The sequence below is a fragment of the Bubalus bubalis genome, chromosome 9 (genome assembly GCF_019923935.1).
Source record: "Bubalus bubalis isolate 160015118507 breed Murrah chromosome 9, NDDB_SH_1, whole genome shotgun sequence".
Taxonomy (NCBI): Eukaryota; Metazoa; Chordata; class Mammalia; order Artiodactyla; family Bovidae; genus Bubalus; species Bubalus bubalis.
In genome coordinates, this window is record NC_059165.1 from 77,779,907 (window position 1) to 77,805,267 (window position 25,361).

At 39.2% G+C, this 25,361-nt stretch overlaps 1 protein-coding gene across 1 annotated transcript in view; it reads left to right on the forward strand.

Moving 5' to 3' along the window:
• Positions 1-3,169: 3,169 nt before the first annotated feature.
• The window catches only part of PRR16 (proline rich 16), a 185,760-nt gene continuing 163,568 nt past the window's right edge, over positions 3,170-25,361 (forward strand). The window contains exon 1 of the mRNA XM_025292995.2: positions 3,170-3,722. Within this exon, the coding sequence (XP_025148780.1) occupies positions 3,564-3,722 (159 nt within the window). The 5' untranslated portion in view covers positions 3,170-3,563. The remainder of the gene's footprint in view (positions 3,723-25,361) is intronic.

Here is a 25,361-nt window from a genome sequence, read left to right on the forward strand (position 1 = left end):
AAACCACCATTAGATGATCTCCTATAATTATCCAATCCTTCCTGCTGCAACACTCAGAAAATACTGACTAAAGAGACAGAAAGAATAAAACGCTGGCTGCAAAGTCATTTGTAAAAAAATAAGACACTTTTCTATTAGCAGTCTGTTATTCTACGTTTATCAGAGAAGGCGATGGCATGCCACTCCAGTACTCTTGCCTGGCAAATCCCATGGATGGAGGAGCCTCGTGGGCTGCAGTCCTTGGGGTCTCGAAGAGTCGGACACAACTGAGCGACTTCACTTTCACTTTTCACTTTCATGCATTGGAGAAGGAAATGGCAACCCACTCCAGTGTTCTTGCCTGCAGAATCCCAGGGATGGGGGAGCCTGGTGGGCTGCTGTCTCTGTGGTCGCACAGAGTCGGACACGACTGAAGCGACTTAGCAGCAGCAGCATTCTATGTTTATAAGTGATGTGGTTTGCGTATGTACTCATTTGCCTCTACCACTAGTACATAAACGTATTTATGAACACATTCATAAGAAATTTTATTAGGTGTCATTTTTGCTGTGTGATCACCATAAGTTAGCTTTAAAACATCATATATACTAATCTCTGAGAAAGAACAGGATGCATTAAAGGGATGTGTCTGACTCTTTGCAACTATACAGTCCATGGCATTCTCCAAGCCAGAATCCTGGAGTGGGTAGCCTTTCCCTTCTCCAGGGGATCTTCCCAACCCAGGGATCAAACCCAGGTCTCCTGCATTGCAGGCAGATTCTTTTCCAGCTGAGCCACAAAGGAAGCCCAATTTTTCCCAAGTTTGATTAAAAAATAGAGTGAATAGACTTGACTATATCCTGTTCTTCTCATTCTGTCTCCTTCCCCTCAATATCTTTAACTCTCTTTGTAAAACTTTCTTCTTTAGGAATATTTTATGCATACCTGATTAATGACTGATAGATAGTGGTAGTCATCACTGCTGGGGGCTGTCTAGCTGTTATAGTTTGGATTTGGAAGCCAATTTTAACTTTTCTCCTTTCAGTTAACTCCATATCATATTTACAGATTGATAGATGATAGATATATAGATGGAGGATAGCCTTTACTTAAAAGTAATTTGGATATGGATATGCATGGCATGTTTTATAGTAATAATTATGATTCAATTTTGATCCAAAATAGTTGGACTCACTACTCTACTGTTGTTCAGTCGCTAATTGGTGTCCAACTCTGCGACCCCATGGACTGCAGCACACTAGGCTTCCCTGTCCTTCACTTTCTCCTGGGGTTTGCTCAAACTCATGTCCATTGAGCTAGTGATGCCATCCAACCATCTTATCCTCTGTTGTCCCCTTCTCCTCCTGCCTTCAACCTCTCCCAGCATCAAGGTCGTTTCCAATGAGTAGGCTCTTGGCATCAGGTGGTCAAAGTATTGGAGCTTCAACTTCATGAAGTAACAGTCCTTCCAGTGAATATTCAGGATTGATTTCATAGATATTATAGGAGAAAAGAAATTTTTTAATTGTCAGTGAAGGAGATTTAGCATAGCATGAAAATATTCTTATATTAATGAGACTTACTTTGTGGGAGAAAACCACCAAAACACCATCTTCTTTCCTGTTTTCCAGTATTCTTGCCTAACTTTGTTATTTCTGAGTTTTAAGGACTTTAAGGACTTTTCTATTCACTTGTCTACTATTGAGAGTCAAAAATTCAGATATAAAGGAGTAGCACCTTCCCTCTTTCTCACCTTCTTTCCTGCCATTTCTGATCACTTATCCTTCTTCCGACATTAAGTAAGAGTATAATTAAAGATTATCTTTTAATATAAAGAAGAACCTGCAGACACATGGTCATTTAAAACTATACATTCTCTTTACCTTAGAGAACTCAAGCATATTATTTATTTAACACTTCTAATTATTTCTTCCCTCTTCTCTCCAGTTTACTTAGTGCACACTGGTTTAGTTATTCTTACCTTATTTTAATTTTCTTCCAGCAGCCTCTGCTTTCTACTTTTCTTCTTTTCCCTCTGATTTTTCAATGAATTTTAAATTTTTAAATTTTAAATTAATTTTTTTTATTATCTTGACACTACTTCTAAATTCCCATTTTTCTTCTGTGGTCTCTTTTTTCCTTCCATATTGCAAATAAGACTTACAAGGATTTATCAAGATGAATTATTCAGAATGAAGAGACTGAATATGAGGGGCCTAAGGGACTAGGAAGAGGGGAGCTGCCAAGATTTTCTTCTTGTATGGAAGCATGTTGGAACAACCTGGGGTATGAGAAGTAAGAGAGATGCCTGCTAAGGCATGACCAAATGGGAAGCCTATTAAAATAGTAATTTGGAGTAAAGTGCACTGAAGAAAACAAAGTAAATCCAGCCCTCTAGGTCAATAGCTAATAACCCGTGAGTTTGCCACTCAGGAAATTAGAACTTTTAACTAATGAGAATCCTAGCCACCTACTGAGAATGAAACCCAAGGCTTCCTATTAACTCCCTTCCCTAGATCTTTTTAATAGAGCAGTCAAAAAGTTATTTCCTCTTTATTTAGTTGCAAAAGATTTGAAATAGATACAAAAACAAAAAAGAAAAAAGTTGGAAGCAAACTCTTCTTATTCTCTCTCACAACAGGAGGTCCAGTGTATTTCCCCCTCTACCCAAAACATACATCAGCATAGGTCATGAAAAGAGGAAGGACAGTATAAAAAACAAAAAACTGTCCCAGATAAGTAGTGCCAAGATGAGTCAGACAGTCTCCCAGGGGATTTTTTGGTGAGAGGACTTGCAATTAATAAATCCTCTATTAGGTTTGTGGAATCAGCAGGATTAAGCTACCTCTTTCAAGAACACTGTTTAAATATCATGATTCCAGGGGGTGAGGGGTCAATTTTATCGACATCTCTTTCTCTCTTTTTTTTTTTTAAACCTGTACGTCTGTGTTAACTCTTAGCTGAGTAGGAGAGTGACTGGAGGCCTTCTGGACATACTCTCGCCCTGGATAAACATTTAGGTTCGCTTTTACTAACCCTAAATCCAACTTCTGACCCTCCTGTGGTTCTTATTAATTGATCAGAAAAAGTGTGGTGGGGATCCTGGTCCCTGCTGGTGGGGAAACAGAAGGAGTCCAAGCTGGATGTGAAAAGACACAGAGCATGATCAAATGAGGGAGGGCATTTCAGGATCTAGACGAGAGGGTGGGCAGGACCTTGCTCCCAGACGCTCAGGTATTCCGGAGAGATCCCGGAGGAGGCAAGTGCCTGGGGACTGCAGCTGACAGCCGGGCCGGCGGCCGGGCGCCCCTCTCGGCGCGCGGGCGGGGAACAGCTAGCGCGTGTGTGCGCGAGAGCGGCGGGCGGAGGCGCAGGCGCGCTGTTCGCCCGTCTGCAGCCCGGCGCCGAGCGCCGTGTCTCCGGGAGCCGATGGCAGCACCACCACTGTGCGGCCACCCGGCCGAGCGCCGAGCGCAGCCACCACCCGCCGCTGCCCGGGGAGCGTCCAGGATGTGGGGGGACCGGGGCGCGCAGCAGCCTCCGCTGGCCCGCCTGTGCTGACCTGCCTCGCTTGCCCCCAAAGAATGTCAGCCAAGTCCAAGGGGACCCCCTCCTCGTCCTCTCCAGCCGAGGGACCGCCGGCAGCCTCCAAAACCAAGGTGAAGGAACAGATCAAGATCATCGTGGAGGATCTGGAATTAGTCCTGGGCGACCTGAAGGACGTGGCCAAGGAACTTAAGGAGGTGAGAGGTGGCGGGGGTTGGGGGGTGGAGGGCTGGGGAAGGAGTTCGTTGTCTTTTACCCACTAGGGGTCCGTTTTCACTGGGGACCGCCAGATTTCTTAACTCCTAGGAAACTAAAGAAAGAGGACGCCTGCAGATAGACTTGCTCTGCTCCTGCGACTCCAGAGAAGTTGTTGCACTTTCTTGTTTTTAATCAGGAAGAAATCAACTAGTGTTTTTTTTAATCGATGGACCTGGGCTGGTGGGAGGGGTAAACATGCGAGCCTCCGTATCTAAGTGTATGTGTGAGTGTGTGTGTGTGTGTGTGAGAAAGAGAGCGAGAGTAGGGGATTAACTGGGGGTGTGTCGACAGAGGAAGAGACCAGCCACCGGCCTGAGAGTGCAAGATGTTTCTCTCCTGCCCTCTTGCTCTCCCAGGCTTGTCTCTCCTTGCCTGGCAGCCTTCCTGGACCAAGGCTGATGGGGCGGGTTTCGGCCCTGAGCCAGACCCGGGAGGGCAGCCTGGGAGAATCTAGACTCCAGCTCTGCTCCCCGCTTCCCGATCCCCTAACTCTGCTGGAAGGAAAGCGACCCGGGGTTGCTTGCAGGAGATCTCAGACGTGGGGATGTAGAAGGGTCTGGGACTTCCTCACTTTCGCAGTTCAGGAGGCAGCCGCTGCACTCCTTAGTAACTCCGGGCCTGCCCGGTACCCCACCTCCTTTCTTCTTCCCGTCCTATAGCCAGTTGGCATAGAAGCTGGGGCACAGAGAGCTTCGGGGTGTGTGTGTGCGCATGTATGTGTGCGTGTGTGTGATGCGGGTGCACCAGCTTCTGGCCACTTGAGTTCTAGCTTTTGTGGACCCGGACTGTTTTAGTTCTCCCTCGCTCCCACGAACCCCCATTCTTCTACCCCTTCACCCCCACCAGCCTTGATCCGGATAGAAAGAAGCGCAGTGTCAAGGCTGAGGATGCGTAACTCCCGCTGCAGCTCCAGGCGGGGGCGAGGGCAGGGCTGGGGCGGTGGGGGTCTCTCGCGAGCCCGAAGGTGGCTTCTAGGAGGAGCCGGTGGCTGTCCCAACCCACTAGTTCCCCGCTACTGAATTGGTGCCCGGTGCTGTTTTGCGTCAGAGAATCCGCACCCCTAGCTAGTCGCAGGAGAGCTACCGCGGTAACTTCTAAGGTGGTAGCCACGGTGGGAAGGGAAGGGGTGGGGCATAGTCTAGATCCAAAATTGTAATCCTGTTTTAGAGGCCAAGTGGGAGGAGACTGAGGGTCCTTTGGATGTCTGGACTCTAGAAACTGACCTCTTTTGTCCAATTTCCAATCCAAATGTAAAGATAGAGCCCCCCTTTTTTCTTCCCATCTCCTCGTTGTCTCTGTGAACTGAACTCCGCAGATGTTACCAAATGCAAGTCTGTTTAAATGGCCCATTTATCAACAGGGTTGGGTTTGCCAATGGCAAGTGTCATTTTTGGAGGCTGCTCCATCGACAATATAATTACTAACCTGGAAGCGGAGAGTGATACAGGTGATCAATCCGAGGAGGAAACTTACTAGTTCATGTTTCAGGGCTTCTCTAGGATCACTGCTTCACAACTGGTTGGCAGATGGCAAGGTTATGCATTGAAATTCAATTCTAAAGATGCTGTTTGTTTCTTTGTTACCCTTTTATTTGACATCTTTGGCAGGTTGTGTTTTCATTTGAAACATTATTATGTTTTTTAAAAAATGAACAAATTTTTGCAAGTTCCTTTTGGCAGAATTGTGCTTTTCAGTTGTTGAGGTTTCTAAGATGGGGGATGTGGGAAACTTAAATCAGCACAGAAACGTTTTTACTGTTTCATCCAGGAGCCTGAGATTAGGAGAAAGGTAGTCAATGAAAATGGCATCTTTGGGCAAATACTTCTTATATTACCATGTGTCACTCCACTCTCTATTTTAGGCAGAATGAATAACAAGAAACTGCATATGGTCCCAGTTCTGCTTTGCATCCTTATTTTGTAGATGTTTGCAGACCAGGTTGATGTATTGTGAAACTTTTAACCTCATCATAGATCTTGGTTGAAATCACAAAGAAGTAAATCAGGGAATCTGTGGGTCTCTCTCCCTTTCACTCTTTCTGTGTTTTCATTTGCTTGAGGATTTTTCTTTTTTAGGGAAAACACCACCAAGCAAACCGGTATGTAAAAGAAATAGAAAAGCATAGAAATGTACAGCCAATTAAATTAAAGGATCTGTCTTCTAGGCATATCTAAAGATGAAATGTTGACTTGATGCTTTGTAAGTTTTGATTGGGTGCTGGGGCCTGATTGATTAAGGATTTCACTCTCAGGAGTAAACTTTATGAATGATAAATGATTTGATGTGATTGTTAATTACTTTTGTGAGGAGGATATCATCATCCTAAGTTTGCACATGGAGTTGTATATATTGTGTCTGAATCTCAAAACGCTGGCCATTTATATTGTAGGAGAAAGAGTTATTTCAAGAACAAAATATTTATAGGGCATGTTTAACCTATGACATCTTGCAGTTGTCCAGCATTTATCTTTTTAAGATAATGTTGCACACATGACTGAACATGTCTATGATGTAATTTTGAATGGGGAAGTAACTGAAAAACCTGTTATTGTCTATACTTATGATTTGTAAATATAAATATCACTATTCATCAGTTGTTACATTTGCTATTCTGGCAGGTTATCATAGGAATATATTAAATACAAACTGTTGCATTTAGAATTCTAATTCTTTTATTGGCAATGGTATAATTTTAGGCCATGATGTATTTTGATATAAATTAGCACAGACCTCTTATTAGCTTGGAACAGAAGTTGGAAATAAGAAGGTGATTATGACTTGATTACTATATCATTCACCATATGGTATTTGTTTCTTCCCCTGTTCATTCTATCTAAAATGCAGTATTCTTTTTTTGAATATTTTGTCCTTTATTTTTGTATAAATTCTGCACCAACAATATTGGACTTTTGTTTGATGTTGTTTTGAAATTTATTTTCTTTTTAGAAGTTTTCTGGACTTCAGTCATCTGAAAATTCAGGTAGTGGGATGGATTCCAATAGAATAGGAGGTGCTTGGAACTCTTTAATAGTAACAAAATTTCATTACTATTGGTATCTCTTATCATTAGCTATTGTTACTTAACCATTTATAATTAGATTGAATATTAGGAGAAGAGGATTGGGATTTCTACAGAGGATTGGGATGTCTAAGGGTCTGAATTTAGTAAAACCTCAAATAGCTTGACTGTTCAGAAGTAATATGAGTTTCTGGGTCTTCTCTACTCTAATGGAAAAGCCTTAAGTATAATCCAACATATTTATTCAGTAGTTACTGTGTGCCAAATACTATGTTATCTTTTTATTGCTACCAGTATGAGTAGTTTGAAGCTTCTGATCTCAGTGAACTCAGAGAGTTGTTTGGAAAATGTTTATCCTGTCTTTCAGCATCAATACTGTGAAAAGACATTGCTGCTTTTAGTGGGTACTCTTACTGTGATCTAAGAAAAGAGACTTGAGAATAAGAATATGTAGATTTATAAACCAATACTTACTATGCACTTAGTAGTACGGTAAACCTTTGGTGAAAAGAGTGGTAGAAGCTTAAAAAAGATGGTAAGATATGAATTTGAAGAAGCTTATGGTTTATTCAGATTGTCATGATTAACAAACATGGATCAGTGCCATATACAGGAACTCACATATCCAACTGTTACAATTAAACAGTGGAGATTTTATGAAGCAACTATACCCCAGTAAAGAAAATACAAATAAACAGTGGAGATTTTCATGATGATTAAGCTCTTAGGGGGAATGAAGAGTTGAAAATGAAAATTTGGGGTCTTTGAGATGTGAATAAGATTTGAAAAGGTAGAAAGGAGGACTTGAAGGGAAATAGCATTGGAGTGCAAGATAATTCCATGTTGCTTTTTTATACACATTGAAAAACAGAGTAAAAATTAGTATTGAAACACTAAAGTTGTAGGGGTAAAATTAGCAATTTCTGGCTTATTAGGTATGGAATGATCCTTTTTTCTTAATGAAGTAATGCAGAAGAAAGAGTGCTTTTAAAAAATCATTCTCATATAATCTGACAGCTCTTCATATCATTTTTCCTGTTCTTTATGAAGAGGCTTGCATGCTCAGTCACTCAGTAGAAGTCAACTCTTTGTGACCCCTGGACTGTAGCCCACCTAGTTCCTTTGTCCATGGAATTGTCCAAGCAAGAAGACTGGAGTGGGTTGCCATTTCCTCCTCCAGAGGATCTTCCAGACTCAGGGATCGAACCCACATCTCTAGCCTCCCATGTTTCCTACATTGCAAGCAGATTCTTTACCACTACACCACCTGGGAAGCTCTGTTATGAAGTCACTGGTAAACTTGGTTTGCATCAAGTGTTGCTGTTAGTATGGGATCACAGATCTTGTTGATTAGGGCGATATTGGAATATGTAATAAGTAGCTTTTTACTTGGAAACAAAATTCATTGCTGCTTTAGCTGGATTCTCATTTAGACTGTTTATAGCCTTGGTAATTTTTCATACTATTTCATTTTATGATTTTAAGTAACAAGACTATCATATGAGTTAAATATATGTGCACATACCTCTATCTGTATATATACATATACATAGACATACACATATGTATATAACATATAGCTAAGCCATGGGAGTAGACATGACTGTTATGGAGAAACTGGCTACGATGAGTTGTTTTGTCTGCCCCACGGTGACTGACTGATGGGACTCCATGAGTGGGAAGGTTTTGTCAGCTTTGTGACTATCAATTGGAAAGCATTCATCTTTTTTCTTATAATGTCATAAAAGGAAATAAAATTAAGTTTAATTTTAAAAAGTTTGAAAACCTTAGGAAATGATCCATTTGCGGGGGGGCATTGAAAACAGAATTAATACAATTAACAACAATAACAAAATAGAATTAACAATTATCTATAAAATATTTTTGTTTTAAAGTGTTTTTACCCTTATCCACATGAAGTGCTGTAGTTTATTGGTCTGGGAAATCCTACCAAATATTTTCTGGTTAATGAATCCATGCATATAAAATTCATTACTTGAACAAATTACAGAGAATAATCTCTGCAGTATTTTCTAAGTTCTAAAATTGTGAATGAGTAAAATTTCATAGTTAATTCAATTGCAGCTATAGCTGTAGTTCTACTACTTTATTCAATAGTCTGCCTTCTCAAACAAGTATATTTACCTGCTAAAATGCTTTTTAGTTTTTCTTTTCTTAAGCATGATGGCTTAGTATGTTACTAAAAGAGCAGCATGGTTCTGAGAAAATAAAAATAACCAGTAACCATCCTTTACTCTCTATTGCCAATGCATTAAACTATTTAAGACTCAGAGAATTACCTGATAAGAAATTCAAGCAGACTGAAAGTAATAAATAGTGTACTTCAGGCAATAGTGAAGTAATAGATAATAAAACCAATGCAGTAATTTGTTACCTGCATTTTTTTTTTTTTCTACCTTTACTGCTCTGAGGATCTCAGGTAATTAAAACAAAGTGTAAGAAAAAGATAGAATGTAAGTTTGAGTAAAACATATTTTCCCGAATAAATTAAACTACAGAAGCTTCTATAGAACTAGTTCATGAAAAATAGCATGGGCATTTTTTTAAAATTAAAAGGGAAAATTTCCAATAATATGCTAACTAATTTCTGATTAATATGTACATAACTGACATAAAGCTGAAAATCAAAGTTTGGTAACAATGAAGGGTACTTTTTTCTTTAAAAGATTAATTTGTGCATTTTATTAAGATTTTTTTTTTGGGGGGGGAGCAGTTTTAGGTTCCCAGCAAAATCGAGGAGGAGGTACAGAGATTCCTATATCCCCATGTCCCCGTACGTATGTATCATCCTGCATTATCAACCTCCCCCACCAGATTGGCACATTGGTATAATTGATGGATATACAGAGATTAAGGGCAAGAGGAGAAGGGGTTGACAGAGGATGAGATGGCTGGATGGCATCACCGACTCAATGGACATGAGTTTAAGCAAACTCCAGTAGATAGTGAAGGACAGGGAAGCCTGGTGTGTTGCAGTCCATGGAGTTGCAAAGAGTTGGATGTGGTTTAGTGTCTAAACCACATTGACACTTCATTATCATCCAAAGTCCGTAGTTTATGTTAGGGTTTACTCTTAATTTCGGACATTTTGTTACTTTGGACAAATGTGTAATGATATATATCTATCATTTTGGTGTTCTATAGAGTATTTTCACTGCCCTAAAATTCCTGTTCCACCTATTTTTCTTTCTTTCAAATCCTGAGAGTATTAGTTTTTTTAAAGAAAATATTTCAATTTTTTGGTGATTTCTTAAGTAATACAGTGTATGAATAATATAGAAAGTTTGGGAAAAGTCTAAAAAACTAAAAAGGAGAAAACAAAAATTGCCTTTAATGCCACACATAAATAAATATATTAAGAATCTTGCTACATTTTCTTTCCATCTTTTTTTTTTTCTAATATCTGTTTATATAATTTGTCTGCATTGGGTCTTTATTGCAGCTCACAGACTCTTTAGTTGTGGCACTCAGGCTTAGTTGCTCCATAGCATGTGGAGTCTTAGTTCCCTGACCAGGGTTTGAACATGCATCCCCTGCACTGCAAGGCGGATTCTTAACCACTGGACCACCAGACAAGCCCTTCTGTCTTTTTAACATAGACAAAGTCAAGTAAAATTATGAAGTTATGTGCAATGATGTTTTCTGCTTTCTGGAGTACTATTAGATAATAACCATTATATAAATCTCTTATAAGTTACTTTATAGGTCCTCTAATGTGGAAATCAGAGAAGGCCAGGCACCCCACTCCAGTACTCTTGCCTTGAAAATCCCATGGACGGAGGAGCCTGGAAGGCTGCAGTCCAGGGGGTCGCAAAGAGTCAGACATGACTGAGCGACTTCACTTTCACTTTTCAGTTTCACGCATTGGAGAAGGAAATGGCAACCCACTCCAGTGTTCTTGCTTGGAGAATCCCAGGGATGGGGGAGCCTGGTGGGCTGCTGTCTCTGGGGTGGCACAGAGTTGGACACAACTGAAGCGACTTAGCAGCAGCAGCGGTAATGTGGAAAAGGATGGGGAAACAGTGGAAACAGTGTCAGACTATATTTTTTGGGGCTGCAAAATCACTGCAGATGGTGACTGCAGCCATGAAATTAAAAGACGCTTACTCCTTGGAAGGAAAGTTATGACCAACCTAGATAGCATATTCAAAAGCAGAGACATTACTTTGCCAACAAAGGTCCGTCTAGTCAAGGCTATGGTTTTTCCAGTGGTCATGTATGGATGTGAGAGTTGGAACATGAAGAAAGCTGAGCGCCAAAGAATTGATGCTTTTGAACTGTGGTATTGGAGAAGACTCTTGAGAGTCCCTTGGACTGCAAGGAGATCCAACCAGTCCATTCTGAAGGAGATCAGCCCTGGGATTTCTTTGGAAGGAATGATGCTAAAGCTGAAACTCCAGTACTTTGGCCACCTCATGCAAAGAGTTGACTCACTGGAAAAGACTCTGATGCTGGGAGGGATTGGGGGCAAGAGGAGAAGGGGACGACAGAGGATGAGATGGCTGGATGGCATCACCAACTCGATGGAAGTGAGTCTTAGTGAACTCCGGGAGTTGGTGATGGACAGGGAGGCCTGGCGCGCTGCGATTCATGGGGTCGCAAAGCGTTGGACACGACTGAGCAACTGAACTGAACTGAATGTTCAACAGCCTATTTATTAACAAGTTTTTGTGGTTGTTAAGGATCTCTAAAAGAACAACTTTGACAATAAAAGCAGCAAAGAAATTTTTACTCTCTGCCTGGTACTGTTCTAAGTATATTTCTTAATATTAGGACTTCTAATTCTCAAAACAGACATGTGAGGAAGGTAGAGTTGTTACTGTTTTACAGATAAGAAAACAGAGGTCAGAGATATAGCCCCTTGCCAAGGTCCCTTACTTGTAAGTGAGGCTTCATTGCTAGGCATTTTAGTGCTGCAGCCCAGGCATTTCCCAGGGGGCACCAGTGGTGAAGAACTCGCCTGCCAATGCATGAGACTCAAGAGACACTGATTGGAATCTTGGGTTGGGAAGATCCTCTGGAGTAGGGAATGGCACCCTGCTTCAGTATTCTTGCCTGGAAAATTCCATGGGCAGAGGAGCCTGGTGGGCTACAGTGCATGGGGCCCCAATGAGTTGAACATGACTGGACACAGAGCACAACTCAGGCATTTAACCACTAAGCTCTGGATTTTCCTACTTTCCCCCCATTTGTTTAGAAATCAAGGGTGTGAAAGTTTTAAAGTCTTCAATCCACTTTGCCGAGCTATCTTCCAGGGAGTTTTTCACAAGTTTTTTACCCCTGGTATCTGTATTTGTGTGGACTCTTCTTCTTCAATTTCTAGTGAAAATGATAAAACTTTTGATCTTGTTGTGAGTGGATTGCTTCTTTGTGATAACATTGTTTTTGTTGGGTTGTACTCAGTTTTGGGCACCAGTATTGAGGCTGAACTAACAGTGGCTTGATCAGACATTGTAGTTTTCATCCTTCAAATAAGTAGGTACTGCAGTGAATTACTTTTGACCTATTTACTCTTCAGCAAAAACATTAACAATAATATGACATCTCTTTTTTTATATTATGACTTAGAAAATAAAGTAGCAACTAATATGGGTACTTCCTGATCTTGAGCATTGTATTCAGAAGTTTCAAATGAATTTAAAAGGATTTGTTGTTCAGTCATTCAGTATGTCTGACTCTTTGTACCCCATGGACTGTAGCATGCCAGGCTTCCCTGTCCTTCACTGTCTCCCAGAGTTTACTCATACTCATGTCCAATGAGTTGATGATGCCATCCAACCATCTCATCCTCTGTCTCTCCCTTCTCCTGCCCTCAGTCTTTCCCAGCATCATGGTCTTTTCCAATGAGTCAACTCTTCACATCAGGTGGCCAAAGCATTGCAGCTTCAGCTTTAGCATCAGTCCTTCCAGTGACTATTCAGGGTTGATTTCCTTTAGGATTGACTGGTTTGATCTCCTTGCTGTCCAAGGGACTCTCAAGAGTCTTCTCCAGCACCACAGTTTGAAAGCATCAATTCTTTGGTGCTCAGCCTTCTTTATGGTCCAACTCTCATATCTGTCCATGACTTCTGGAAAAACCATAGTTTTCACCATACAGACCTTTGTTGGCAAAGTGATGTCTCTGCTTTTTAATATGCTGTCTAGGTTTGTCATAACTTTTCTTCAAAGGAGCAAATGTCTTTTAATTTCATGGCTGCAGTCACCATCCACAGTTATTTTGGAGCCCAAGGTAATAAAGTCTGTCACTATTTCAATAACTTATTCTCTTTTGTTGTTTTCAAATTGTATTTGAAGGGGACTACTGTCCTTAAGTTTTCTGAAATGTCTGGGGTTTTTACAGTTGTTTCACTTTCTGCTGTGACAGATGAATAGAGAAGCTTGTGGAGTTATTTTCAAGGCTCCAAATTATTGAGCTGCCTAACAATATCATGGGCTTCCCTGGTGGCTCAGTGGTAAAGAATCCTCCTGCAGTTGCAGAAGGTGTGGGTTTGATCCTGGATCAGGAAGATCCCCTGAAGAAGGAAATGGCAACCCACTCCAGTATTATTGCCTGGGAAATCCCATGGAGAGAGGAGCCTGGTGGGCTACAGTCCATGGGGTCACAAAAGAGTTGGATAGGACTTCACAACTTAACAACAACAGTGTCATATGTATTTGTACGTAGAGATATAGGGGAGGTTTGAATGGTGCCACTGCTCTGTGGAATGATACAAGTTATAGAAGAAATGCAGTGATGGTCATGATGATAACAATGGTGGTGATGATGAAGAAGAGGAACATGAAGGCGACTGTGGCTCAGACCATGAGCTCCTTATGCCAAATTCAGACTTAAATTGAAGAAAGTAGGGAAAACCACTAGACCATTCAGGTATGACCTAAATCAAATCCCTTATGATTATACAGTGGAAGTGAGAAATGGATTTAAGGGCCTAGATCTGATAGATAGAGTGCCTGATGAACTATGGAATGAGGTTCATGACATTGTACAGGAGACAGGGATCAAGACCATCCCCATGGAAAAGAAATACCAAAAAGCAAAATGGCTGTCTGGGGAGGCCTTATAAATAGCTGTGAAAAGAAGAGAAGCAAAAAGCAAAGGAGAAAAGGAAAGATATAAACATCTGAATGCAGAGTTCCAAAGAATAGCAAGAAGAGATAAGAAAGCCTTCTTCAGAGATCAATGCAAAGAAATAGAGGAAAACAACAGAATGGGAAAGACTAGGGATCTCTTCAAGAAAATCAGAGATACCAAAGGAACATTTCATGCAAAGATGGGCTCGATAAAGGCCAGAAATGCTATGGACCTAACAGAAGCAGAAGATATTAAGAAGGGATGGCAAGAAAACACAGAAGAACTGTACAAAAAAGATCTTCATGACCCAGATAATCACGATGGTGTGAGCCAGACATCCTGGAATGTGAAGTCAAGTGAGCCTTAGAAAGCATCACTACGAACAAAGCTAGTGGAGGTGATGGAATTCCAGTTGAGCTATTACAAATCCTGAAAGATGATGCTGTGAAAGTGCTGCACTCAATATGCCAGCAAATCTGGAAAACTCACCAGTGGCCACAGGACTGGAAAAGGTCAGTTTTCATTCCAATCCCAAAGAAAGGCAATTCCACAGAATGCTCAAACTACCGCACAATTGCACTCATCTCACACGCTAGTAAAGTAATGCTCAAAATCCTCCAAGCCAGGCTTCAGCAATATGTGAACTGTGAAATTCCTGATGTTCAAGCTGGTTTTAGAAAAGGCAGAGGAACCTGAGATCAAATTGCCAACATCCACTGGATCATGGAAAAAGCAAGAGAGTTCCAGAAAAACATCTATTTCTGCTTTATTGACTATGCCAAAGCCTTTGACTGTGTGGATCACAATAAACTGTGGAAAATTCTGAAAGAGATGGGAATACCAGACCACCTGACCTGCCTCTTGAGAAATTTGTATGCAGGTCAGGAAGCAACAGTTAGACCTGGACATGGAACAACAGACTGGTTCCAAATAGGAAAAGGAGTAAGTCAAGGCTGTATATTGTCACCCTGCTTATTTAACTTCTATGCAGAGTACATCATGAGAAACGCTGGACTGGAAGAAACACAAGCTGGAATCAAGATTGATTCCGGGAGAAATATCAATAACCTCAGATATGCAGATGACACCACCCTTATGGCAGAAAGTGAAGACGAACTAAAAAGCCTCTTGATGAAAGTGAAAGTGGAGAGTGAAAAAGTTGGCTTAAAGTTCAACATTCAGAAAATGAAGATCATGGCATCTGGTTCCATCACTTCATGGGAAATAGATGGGGAAACAGTGTCAGACTTTATTTTTCTGGGCTCCAAAATCACTGCAGATGGTGACTGCAGCCATGAAATTAAAAGACGCTTACTCCTTGGAAGGAAAGTTATGACCAACCTAGATAGCATATTCCAAAGCAGAGACATTACTTTGCCAACAAAGGTCCGTCTAGTCAAGGCTATGGTTTTTCCTGTGGTCATGTATGGATGTGAGAGTTGGATTGTGAAGAAGGCTGAGCACCGAAGAATTGATGCTTTTGAACTGTGGTGTTGGAGAAGACTCTTGAGAGTCCCTTGGGCTGCAAGGAGATCCAACCAGTCCATTCTGAAGGAGATCAGCCCTGGGATTTCTTTGGAAGGAATGATGCTAAAGCTGAAACTCCAGTACTTTGGCCACCTCATGCGAAGAGTTGACTCATTGGAAAAGACTCTGATGCTGGGAGGGATTGGGGGCAAGAGGAGAAGGGAATGACAGAGGATGAGATGGCTGGATGGCATCACTGACTCGATGGAAATGAGTCTGAGTGAACTCCGGGAGTTGGTGATGGACAGGGAGGCCTGACGTGCTTGGATTCATGGGGTGGAAAAGAGTCAGACACAACTGAGCGACTGATCTGATGTGATCTGATCTGTACCAGGAGCTGTTCTGAGTTAGCACACTTAATCCTCTCTGTCATCCCTTTAGGTCATTATAATTGTCCTATGTGTGAGGAAGCTGAAATGGAGAGATAACTTGAGCTGGCCAAAATGTTTGTTTTGAGTTTCCCCTGCAAGATGTTATGGGAAAGCCCGAATGATCTTTTTGGCTGATCCACCAATATAGAGAGCAGAGATGCAGTTGGTCTCTTGATACTTCTCCCTTTAGATCGTTGTCCAGAAGTACAGCTTCCCAGTTGTCAGCAGAGACAGTGTTTCTCTATAATTTTACATGCTTTTAACTTCAGTATAATCTCTTTGTCTCTCCTTCCTCCTCTACCTCATCTGTCACACTTTCCTTTCTTGTTCTTCCCTTCTTCTCTGTCTTCTTCATTTTTTTGTTCTTGAAACTTCTCTTTTCCTTCTTCTCCTTCCACATAAGCTTCTTTGATATGCTGCATAAGCTTCTTTGATTATGCCTCAATATATTATACACTTATGCAAAAATTTTGTTTAAATTTCTACATTCTTTAAATAGCTACTATATGCAAGGCAGTGTACTAGGGAATAAAAGCACAATATTGAGCAACACACAACACCCCTGACATCTGGAACTTACATACTAATAGGAAGACATTATTCAAATAATAAATAACAGAGAGAATATTTTTTAAGGCAAGTTAAAGGCTGTGAAAGAAAAGCTCCTGGTACAGCAGGAGCATGAAATCATTGGGAAGTCTTGTAAATTCTTCTAAATAGGGGGTTTCAGATTGACCGCCTTCCTTCCTATTGCCACCTCTCCTATCCTTGTGCTGTGAATTTCATGGATGATGTTTTAATAGCCCTAGAGCTATCTATTTTCTTGTTCGCCTCTCCTCTGCCAGTTCATTCTTTAAACACTACCAGATTAATCTTCTTAATACACTGCTTTCTTCAGGCCACTCCCCTGCTTAAAAGATCACACACTATTCTCCTGATACTTGATACTTAAAATGTCAAATGAACAAACCCAGACTTCCAGGCTGATATCTAGCAGTTCCATTTTTATAGCTTGGCCTTATCTCCTCTTCTTTGGGGAGTAAAGCAGAGACCATCCCAGACAATCTTGACATCACAGTTTTTACCCAGCTTGAATTCCGGATTCCACATGTTTATGGTCACTATGCCACTCAATTGTGTTTTCTTAGGTTCCCTAACAATGGTTCCATGATTGTGCCTTAAAAAAAATTAGTAACCTTTTTCTTTTAGTTAGTAACCATGTAATATTCATTGCAACATTTTTAAAGTCTTACTCTTGTTATCTGATGAGGAACTTAAATTTGAGGATCCAATTCTGAGTAATACTTATTAAAGATGTTAAGGACTAAAACTCAGTAATTCTACTTGTGCATGACAGCCTGTTCTTTCTCATCTACTTAAGAAAGTCACTAACAATTCTCACCTATTTCTCCTATATTATCTTTTGTTCATTCTCCCCAAATGATTCCCATGAATGTAAAAGTGAAAATAATGATAATAGTAAAGCCCTCTCTTGACTCCACTTGCCTTGAAAAATAACCATCCCACTTCTTAGCTCTCTTTTATCGAATATCCGGAGTTTTATATTTGCCATCACCTATTTCCTCTTACTCTTTCCTAAACCCCCTTTGATCAGACCTGTACTCTACCTGGGGCTTCCCTGGTGGCTCAGATGGTAAAGATGCTACATGCCATGTGGGAGACCTAGATTCAATCCCTGGATTGGGAAGATCCCCTGGAGGAGGGCATAGCAACCCACTCCAGTATTCGTGCCTGGAGAATCCCCATGGCAGAGAACCCTGGTTTCTCCAGACCTTTCTTCTAATTTTATAAGATCAGTGGTCTTCTCTGTATCTCTACCTGAATGTCTTAAGAGACATCTTCACCTTTTTGTGTGCAAATTGGAATACTGTTTTTTCTCTTTCCCTCAAAACTTAGCTTTTGTAGTCTCTTCCAAGTCAACGGAGTGTGTTAGAGTCAAATTCATCACAGTCTGGTCGGCTGTACCTTCAAAATATTTGTAAAATTTGACCAGTTCCTCCGCTGCTACCCCACTAGTCCATGGCAGCAACATCCTCTCTCACTTCAGTTGCTTCAGTAACATCCTGATTTTTCTTCTCTTTTGCTTCCTTGAGCCCTCATTTTTAGCTCAGCAGTCTGGGTAAACCACGATCATATTGTTGTTCTCAAATCTGTGTAATGATTGGCCGTTCTCAAAGTGCTTACAGTGGTTACAAGGCCCCAGATTTCCTTTTACCCCTGTTTTCATGCCGACTTCCACTTTCTTGCTCATTTACTAGTTTTTTGGCTCTCTCTGCTTCAGCTTCATTAACCTTGGCTATTTCAGGCATGAATGTGTCATCCACATTTCCATGGCTAACTCTGCCCTACTGCTCTGTTATTTTATTAAAGTTTCCCTCATGTGTTATCCCACCACAGCTGATTCTGGTGGCTCCGTATGTTACTATATACTCTGGCATCCTCTATCTTTCTTTTCTTATTTCAACTTTTCTCTCTTTCTTGATAGTTTCTGATATACTAAACAGCTTAGTTCTACTATTCATTGTTTGTTTGTTTCCCACATCTAGAATATTGACTCCTAGAGGTCAGTGACCTTTGTTTTATATATCTCAGAGAACTAGAGCAGTGGCTATCATATAATAGGTGCTCATTAAATGAATTTATGAATAACCGAAGCTCTTCCAAGTCTTGTTTCATTAAAGTTCTCAAAGATCAAACGATTACCTTTCACTTTCCAATGCATATGTATCAGTTAGAGAGAAAGAACATGTAGTAGATGCTTTCTAAACACTTTTTACCTGGATGCTTTATCTTCCTGCCTTTTCATGTGGTGGTAGGTTGTAGGTTGGCTGGAGGCAGCTCTTGGTCCCCTGCTTTGATTTTTGTAATCTACTCACCTCACTAAACCCACTACACTAAACCCAGTTCATATTCTTGAAATGGACCAAGGATCTCTCAGGAATGTTTACTATGTGTCATGTAAGGTTCAAAATGTTGAAAAAACATTAACTCATTAAGTCCTCACCTTTCTTGAACCCAACCACTGGCTCCCTTATTACCCCTCCCATATGGAAATTCTAGAGACATCCTGTCTATTTCAACCCCGAATGTGGTGTAACTTTAGGCCCTCACCTTCAGACAAGTCTGGCTTTGATTTCAGAGCTCATTATTCCCTAAAGATCAGAGTTGTCATTTTAAGCTCTTTGAAGCACATTAGATGCAGTTCTACTTTCTTCTAATTGTGTGTAAACTAAAATGTAGAGAAAGTATATATATATATATATATATATTTTTTTTTTTTTACAGCATTTACTATGTTTTTCTGCTTTTTGAACATCGTGTACCTGTCTTACCATTAGTCATTATAAATTTTAAATTAACTGGAAAATGACATGCAAAAGAGGTTTTGGATATTGTTTAAATATGTTTTAATCATTCCACTATGTCCATAAGAAATAAGAAAGCAGTTTGTTGAGAAGACCTGATTTTATGCAAAATATTCAGAAGCTAGATAATATTTGTATTTGGCCTCTTTTTCTTTTGTGTACTCCCTCTAGTGTTCAAAAATATGAGTACTTATAATTAGTTTATTCAGATACTAAAGAACACACATTAATGTAGAAATAAGGCCTGCTTTACCTGATATATGTGTGTGTATATATACATATATATATATTTTTTTTTTTCACTCTGGAGATTATATTATCCAGTTAGTGAATTTCCAATGTTTGTATGAACAGCATTCTTTCTCCCCTTTCCTGTAGGGATTTGATTGTGTCTGTCTTTTCATATGTGTAATTTTAACCTGTCCACTTTAGTCAGGGAAAATAGTGGGTGTCTTGAACATCTGTCTTTAAAGATCAGAATTTTCCTCAGTTTTAAAAACTAAATTCGAGATATTAGTTGGGCAATTTGGATGTGAACAGGAATCCTCCCACATGCTAAAATTAAAAAAAAAAACCAAAAGCTATATTAACTAGAGCTGTGTCTTTGAACACAGAATTTAAAGTATTTAAATAATTAACATAATTTTATTTTAATATACTGAAACATTATCTAAATATATTGGCTTCAAGATACCTTAAGAAATAATGAAGGTATCTCTAGGAATAACAAATATGAAAATTTAGAAATCTTCCTAACCCAGGGATTGAACCCAAGTCTCATGCATTGCAGGCAGCTTCTTTACCATCTGAGCCACCAGGGAAGCCTTTAAATAATGTATATATTACTTTATATATTATAAATATATTATATTATTCTCATTTAATATAGAATATTAAAACTTCTAGCATATATAGAAGAGAAAATAATTTTAAATTGTAAAGTTAACTAAATTATTACTATTCAGAAATTTTTAAAAATTCGAAGCTGCTGTTTGAAGTGAATTTTTCTAAACTGATATATAAGATAGTGTTCAAAAATATGAGTACTTATAATTAGTTTATTCAGATACTAAAGAACACGCATTAATGTAGAAATAAGGCCTGCTTTACCTGATATATGTGTGTGTATATATACATATATATATATATATTTTTCACTCTGGAGATTATATTATCCAGTTAGTGAATTTCCAATGTTTGTATGAACAGCATTCTTTCTCCCCTTTCCTGTAGGGATTTGATTATATTTACTTTACATATTTTTTTTTATATATTATATTTACTTTTTACTTTTTATATATTATATTTACTTATATTTGATTAATGCCCTATAGTTTTTAAACTACTTTGATGCCTACTCTTTTGAACTACTTTGATGCCTACTATTGCTCATAGTCAGACAAATCATGGATAATAAAGAATAGAAATAATAAATTAATTTAAGTGACTTTCAGAGACATTCTTTTCTAAGCTCTATCTGCTCCCTGGAAATCCTTCGATATTATAATGATTAGTGCATTTTAAATGAATCTAATACTCAACATTCATAGTATATATTTTAAGGGGAGAATTATTCAATACTTTAACCTTATTCATAACAGACTGCATTGTATGCCCTTGGGGAAACATATTTTTAAAATATGCAGAATAATAATATGGCACCAATGCCTATTTGGGGTTGTTTCATTATAGACAGTATGTACCAAAATGCTTGAGAACTTAACATCTGCTTTCTGAAGTTGTTATTACTAATAAATATAATGTCTAATGAAGTCCATTACTCATTGACAACCCTAGGTCCTGATATACTCTGTATTTAATACTAGGTTGGCCAGTAACACTTCTTGAATTTTTTTTTTTTTTTGGCTAAATGGGGATAGTTACTGAACCACTATCTGAATTCCTGTTCATAATGCTTTTTTGGTCACTCTACTGATTTAGTAGTATTTATTGGAGATAACGCTTATATTGCTACACTTAGCTCTTAGATTTGAAATATTTCTAACCATATTAAAATTTTATTGGCTCCTGGTCATGTGACTTCTTTCTTCAGAAAATTGATGGAAAAAGGGATGTAATTTTTAAAAAGCACTGATACCTGAACAGAGTTGCAGAGAAAAAAAAAAAAGAGCAGGGGCTATCATTTAATTTAAAAATATAGTAATAAGCTTGCTTTGTATAGAGTTAGAATACCATTATAACATTTACTGAAGATGGGAGATGATTTACTAAGTTTGGCTTCCCTGATGACTCAATTGGTAAAGACTCTGCCTGCAATGTCAGACACCTGGGTTCAATCCCTGAGTTGGGAAGATCCACTGGAGAAGGAAAAGGCCACCCACTCCAGTATTCTGGCCTGGAGAATTCCATGAACTGTATAGTCCATGGGTTTGCAAAGAGTTGGACATGGCTGAGCGACTTTCATGTTCATGTCTGAGTTTACACAAAAGGATGATAGCTTTAAATTGTGAGGAAATCTAAACCAATTAAGAACTCTTCAGTAAGAAACTTTGATCTCCTACTCAGTTATATAAAATTGTCTTGTTTTACTGTAGATGGAAGTGTTAGTTGCTAAGTCGTGTCCAACTCTTTGAGACCCCATGGACTATAGACTGACAGGCTTCTTTGTCTTTGGAATTCTCCAGGCAAGGATACTGGAGTGGGTTGCCATTCCCTTCTCCAGGGGATCTTTCTGACCCAGGGATTGAACCCAGGTTTTCTGCATTGCAGGCAGATTCTTAAACCAACAGAAAATGTATGAGAACTGATTGAATTAATGTTTTCATACATCCTCTTCAAAGTCACCCTGTATAGTACTCCTGAACTTGGCAATGACCTGAAGTACTTTTTGACAAAGAAGTACCTAGCAGACAGCACTTTGGCTAACTTATTTCCTTTGAATATTTGATAATTTTCAAAAATAACACAGACACTTAACCAGCACTCTACACCTAAAGCAACTAGAAAAGGAAGAAATGAAGAACCCCAGGGTTAGCAGAAGGAAAGAAATCTTAAAAATTAGAGCAGAAATAAATGCAAAAGAAACAAAAGAGACCATAGCAAAAATCAACAAAACCAAAAGCTGGTTCTTTGAAAGGATAAATAAAATTGACAAACCATTAGCCAGACTCATCAAGAAACAAAGGGAGAAAAATCAAATCAATAAAATTAGAAATGAAAATGGAGAGATCACAACAGACAACACAGAAATACAAAGGATCATAAGAGACTACTATCAACAATTATATGCCAATAAAATGGACAACGAGGAAGAAATGGACAAATTCTTAGAAAAGTACAACTTTCCAAAACTCGATCAGGAAGAAATAGAAAATCTTAACAGACCCATCACAAGCACGGAAATTGAAACTGTAATCAAAAATCTTCCAGCAAACAAAAGCCCAGGTCCAGACGGCTTCACAGCTGAATTCTACCAAAAATTTAGAGAAGAGCTAACACCTATCCTGCTCAAACTCTTCCAGAAAATTGCAGAGGATGGTAAACTTCCAAACTCATTCTATGAGGCCACCATCACCCTAATACCAAAACCTGACAAAGATCCCACAAAAAAAGAAAACTACAGGCCAATATCACTGATGAACATAGATGCAAAAATCCTTAACAAAATTCTAGCAATCAGAATCCAACAACACATTAAAAAGATCATACACCATGACCAAGTGGGCTTTATCCCAGGGATGCAAGGATTCTTCAATATCCGCAAATCAATCAATGTAATACACCACATTAACAAATTGAAAAATAAAAACCATATGATTATCTCAATAGATGCAGAGAAAGCCTTTGACAAAATTCAACATCCATTTATGATCAAAACTCTCCAGAAAGCAGGAATAGAAGGAACCTACCTCAACATAATCAAAGCTATATATGACAAACCCACAGCAAACATTATCCTCAATGGTGAAAAATTGAAAGCATTTCCTCTAAAGTCAGGAACAAGACAAGGGTGCCCGCTTTCACCATTACTATTCAACATAGTTTTGGAAGTTTTGGCCACAGCAATCAGAGCAGAAAAAGAAATAAAAGGAATCCAAATTGGAAAAGAAGAAGTAAAGCTCTCACTGTTTGCAGATGACATGATCCTCTACATAGAAAACCCTAAAGACACCACCAGAAAATTACTAGAACTAATCAATGACTATAGTAAAGTTGCAGGATATAAAATCAACACACAGAAATCCCTTGCATTCCTATACACTAATAATGAGAAAACAGAAAGAGAAATTAAGGAAACAATTCCATTCACCATTGCAACGGAAAGAATAAAATACTTAGGAATATATCTACCTAAAGAATCTAAAGACCTATATATAGAAAACTATAAAACACTGGTGAAAGAAATCAAAGAGGACACTAACAGATGGAGAAATATACCATGTTCATGGATTGGAAGAATCAATGTAGTGAAAATGAGTATACTACCCAAAGCAATCTATAGATTCAATGCAATCCCTATCAAGCTACCAACAGCATTCTTCACAGAGCTAGAACAAATAATTTCACAATTTGTATGGAAAAACAAAAAACCTCGAATAGCCAAAGCGATCTTGAGAAAGAAGAATGGAACGGGAGGAATCAACCTACCTGACTTCAGGCTCTACTACAAAGCCACAGTTATCAAGACAGTATGGTACTGGCACAAAGACAGAAATATAGATCAATGGAACAAAATAGAAAGCCCAGAGATAAATCCACGCACATATGGACACCTTATCTTCGACAAAGGAGGCAAGAATATACAATGGATTAAAGACAATCTCTTTAACAAGTGGTGCTGGGAACTCTGGTCAACCACTTGTAAAAGAATGAAACTAGAACACTTTCTAACACCATACACAAAAATAAACTCAAAATGGATTAAAGATCTAAACGTAAGACCAGAAACTATAAAACTCCTAGAGGAGAACATAGGCAAAACACTCTCTGACATACATCACAGCAGGATCCTCTATGACCCACCTCCCAGAATATTGGAAATAAAAGCAAAAATAAACAAATGGGACCTAATTAACCTTAAAAGCTTCTGCACATCAAAGGAAACTATTAGCAAGGTGAAAAGACAGCCTTCAGAATGGGAGAAGATAATAGCAAATGAAGCAACTGACAAACAACTAATCTCGAGAATATACAAGCAACTCCTACAGCTCAACTCCAGAAAAATAAATGACCCAATCAAAAAATGGGCCAAAGAACTAAATAGACATTTCTCCAAAGAAGACATAAAGATGGCTAACAAACACATGAAAAGATGCTCAACATCACTCATTATCAGAGAAATGCAAATCAAAACCACTATGAGGTACCATTTCACACCAGTCAGAATGGCTGCGATCCAAAAGTCTACAAGTAATAAATGCTGGAGAGGGTGTGGAGAAAAGGGAACCCTCTTACACTGTTGGTGGGAATGCAAACTAGTGCAGCCACTATGGAGAACAGTGTGGAGATTCCTTAAAAAACTGGAAATAGACCTGCCTTATGATCCAGCAATCCCACTGCTGGGCATACACACTGAGAAAACCAGAAGGGAAAGAGACACGAGTACCCCAATGTTCATCGCAGCACTGTTTATAATAGCCAGGACATGGAAGCAACCTAGATGTCCATCAGCAGATGAATGGATAAGAAAGCTGTGGTACATATACACAATGGAGTATTATTCAGCCATTAAAAAGAATACATTTGAATCAGTTCTAATGAGGTGGATGAAACTGGAGCCTATTATACAGAGTGAAGTAAGCCAGAAAGAAAAACACCAATACAGTATACTAACGCATATATATGGAATTTAGAAAGATGGTAACAATAACCCTGTGTACGAGACAGCAAAAGAGACACTGATGTATAGAACAGTCTTATGGACTCTGTGGGAGAGGGAGAGGGTGGGAAGATTTGGGAGAATGGCATTGAAACATGTAAATATCATGTATGAAATGAGTTGCCAGTCCAGGTTCGATGCACGATACTGGATGCTTGGGGCTGGTGCACTGGGACGACCCAGAGGGATGGAATGGGGAGGGAGGAGGGAGGAGGGTTCAGGATGGGGAACACATGTATACCTGTGGCGGATTCATTTTGATATTTGGCAAATCTAATACAGTTATGTAAAGTTTAAAAATAAAATAAAATTAAAAAAAAAAAACAGAAATACAAAATTAAAA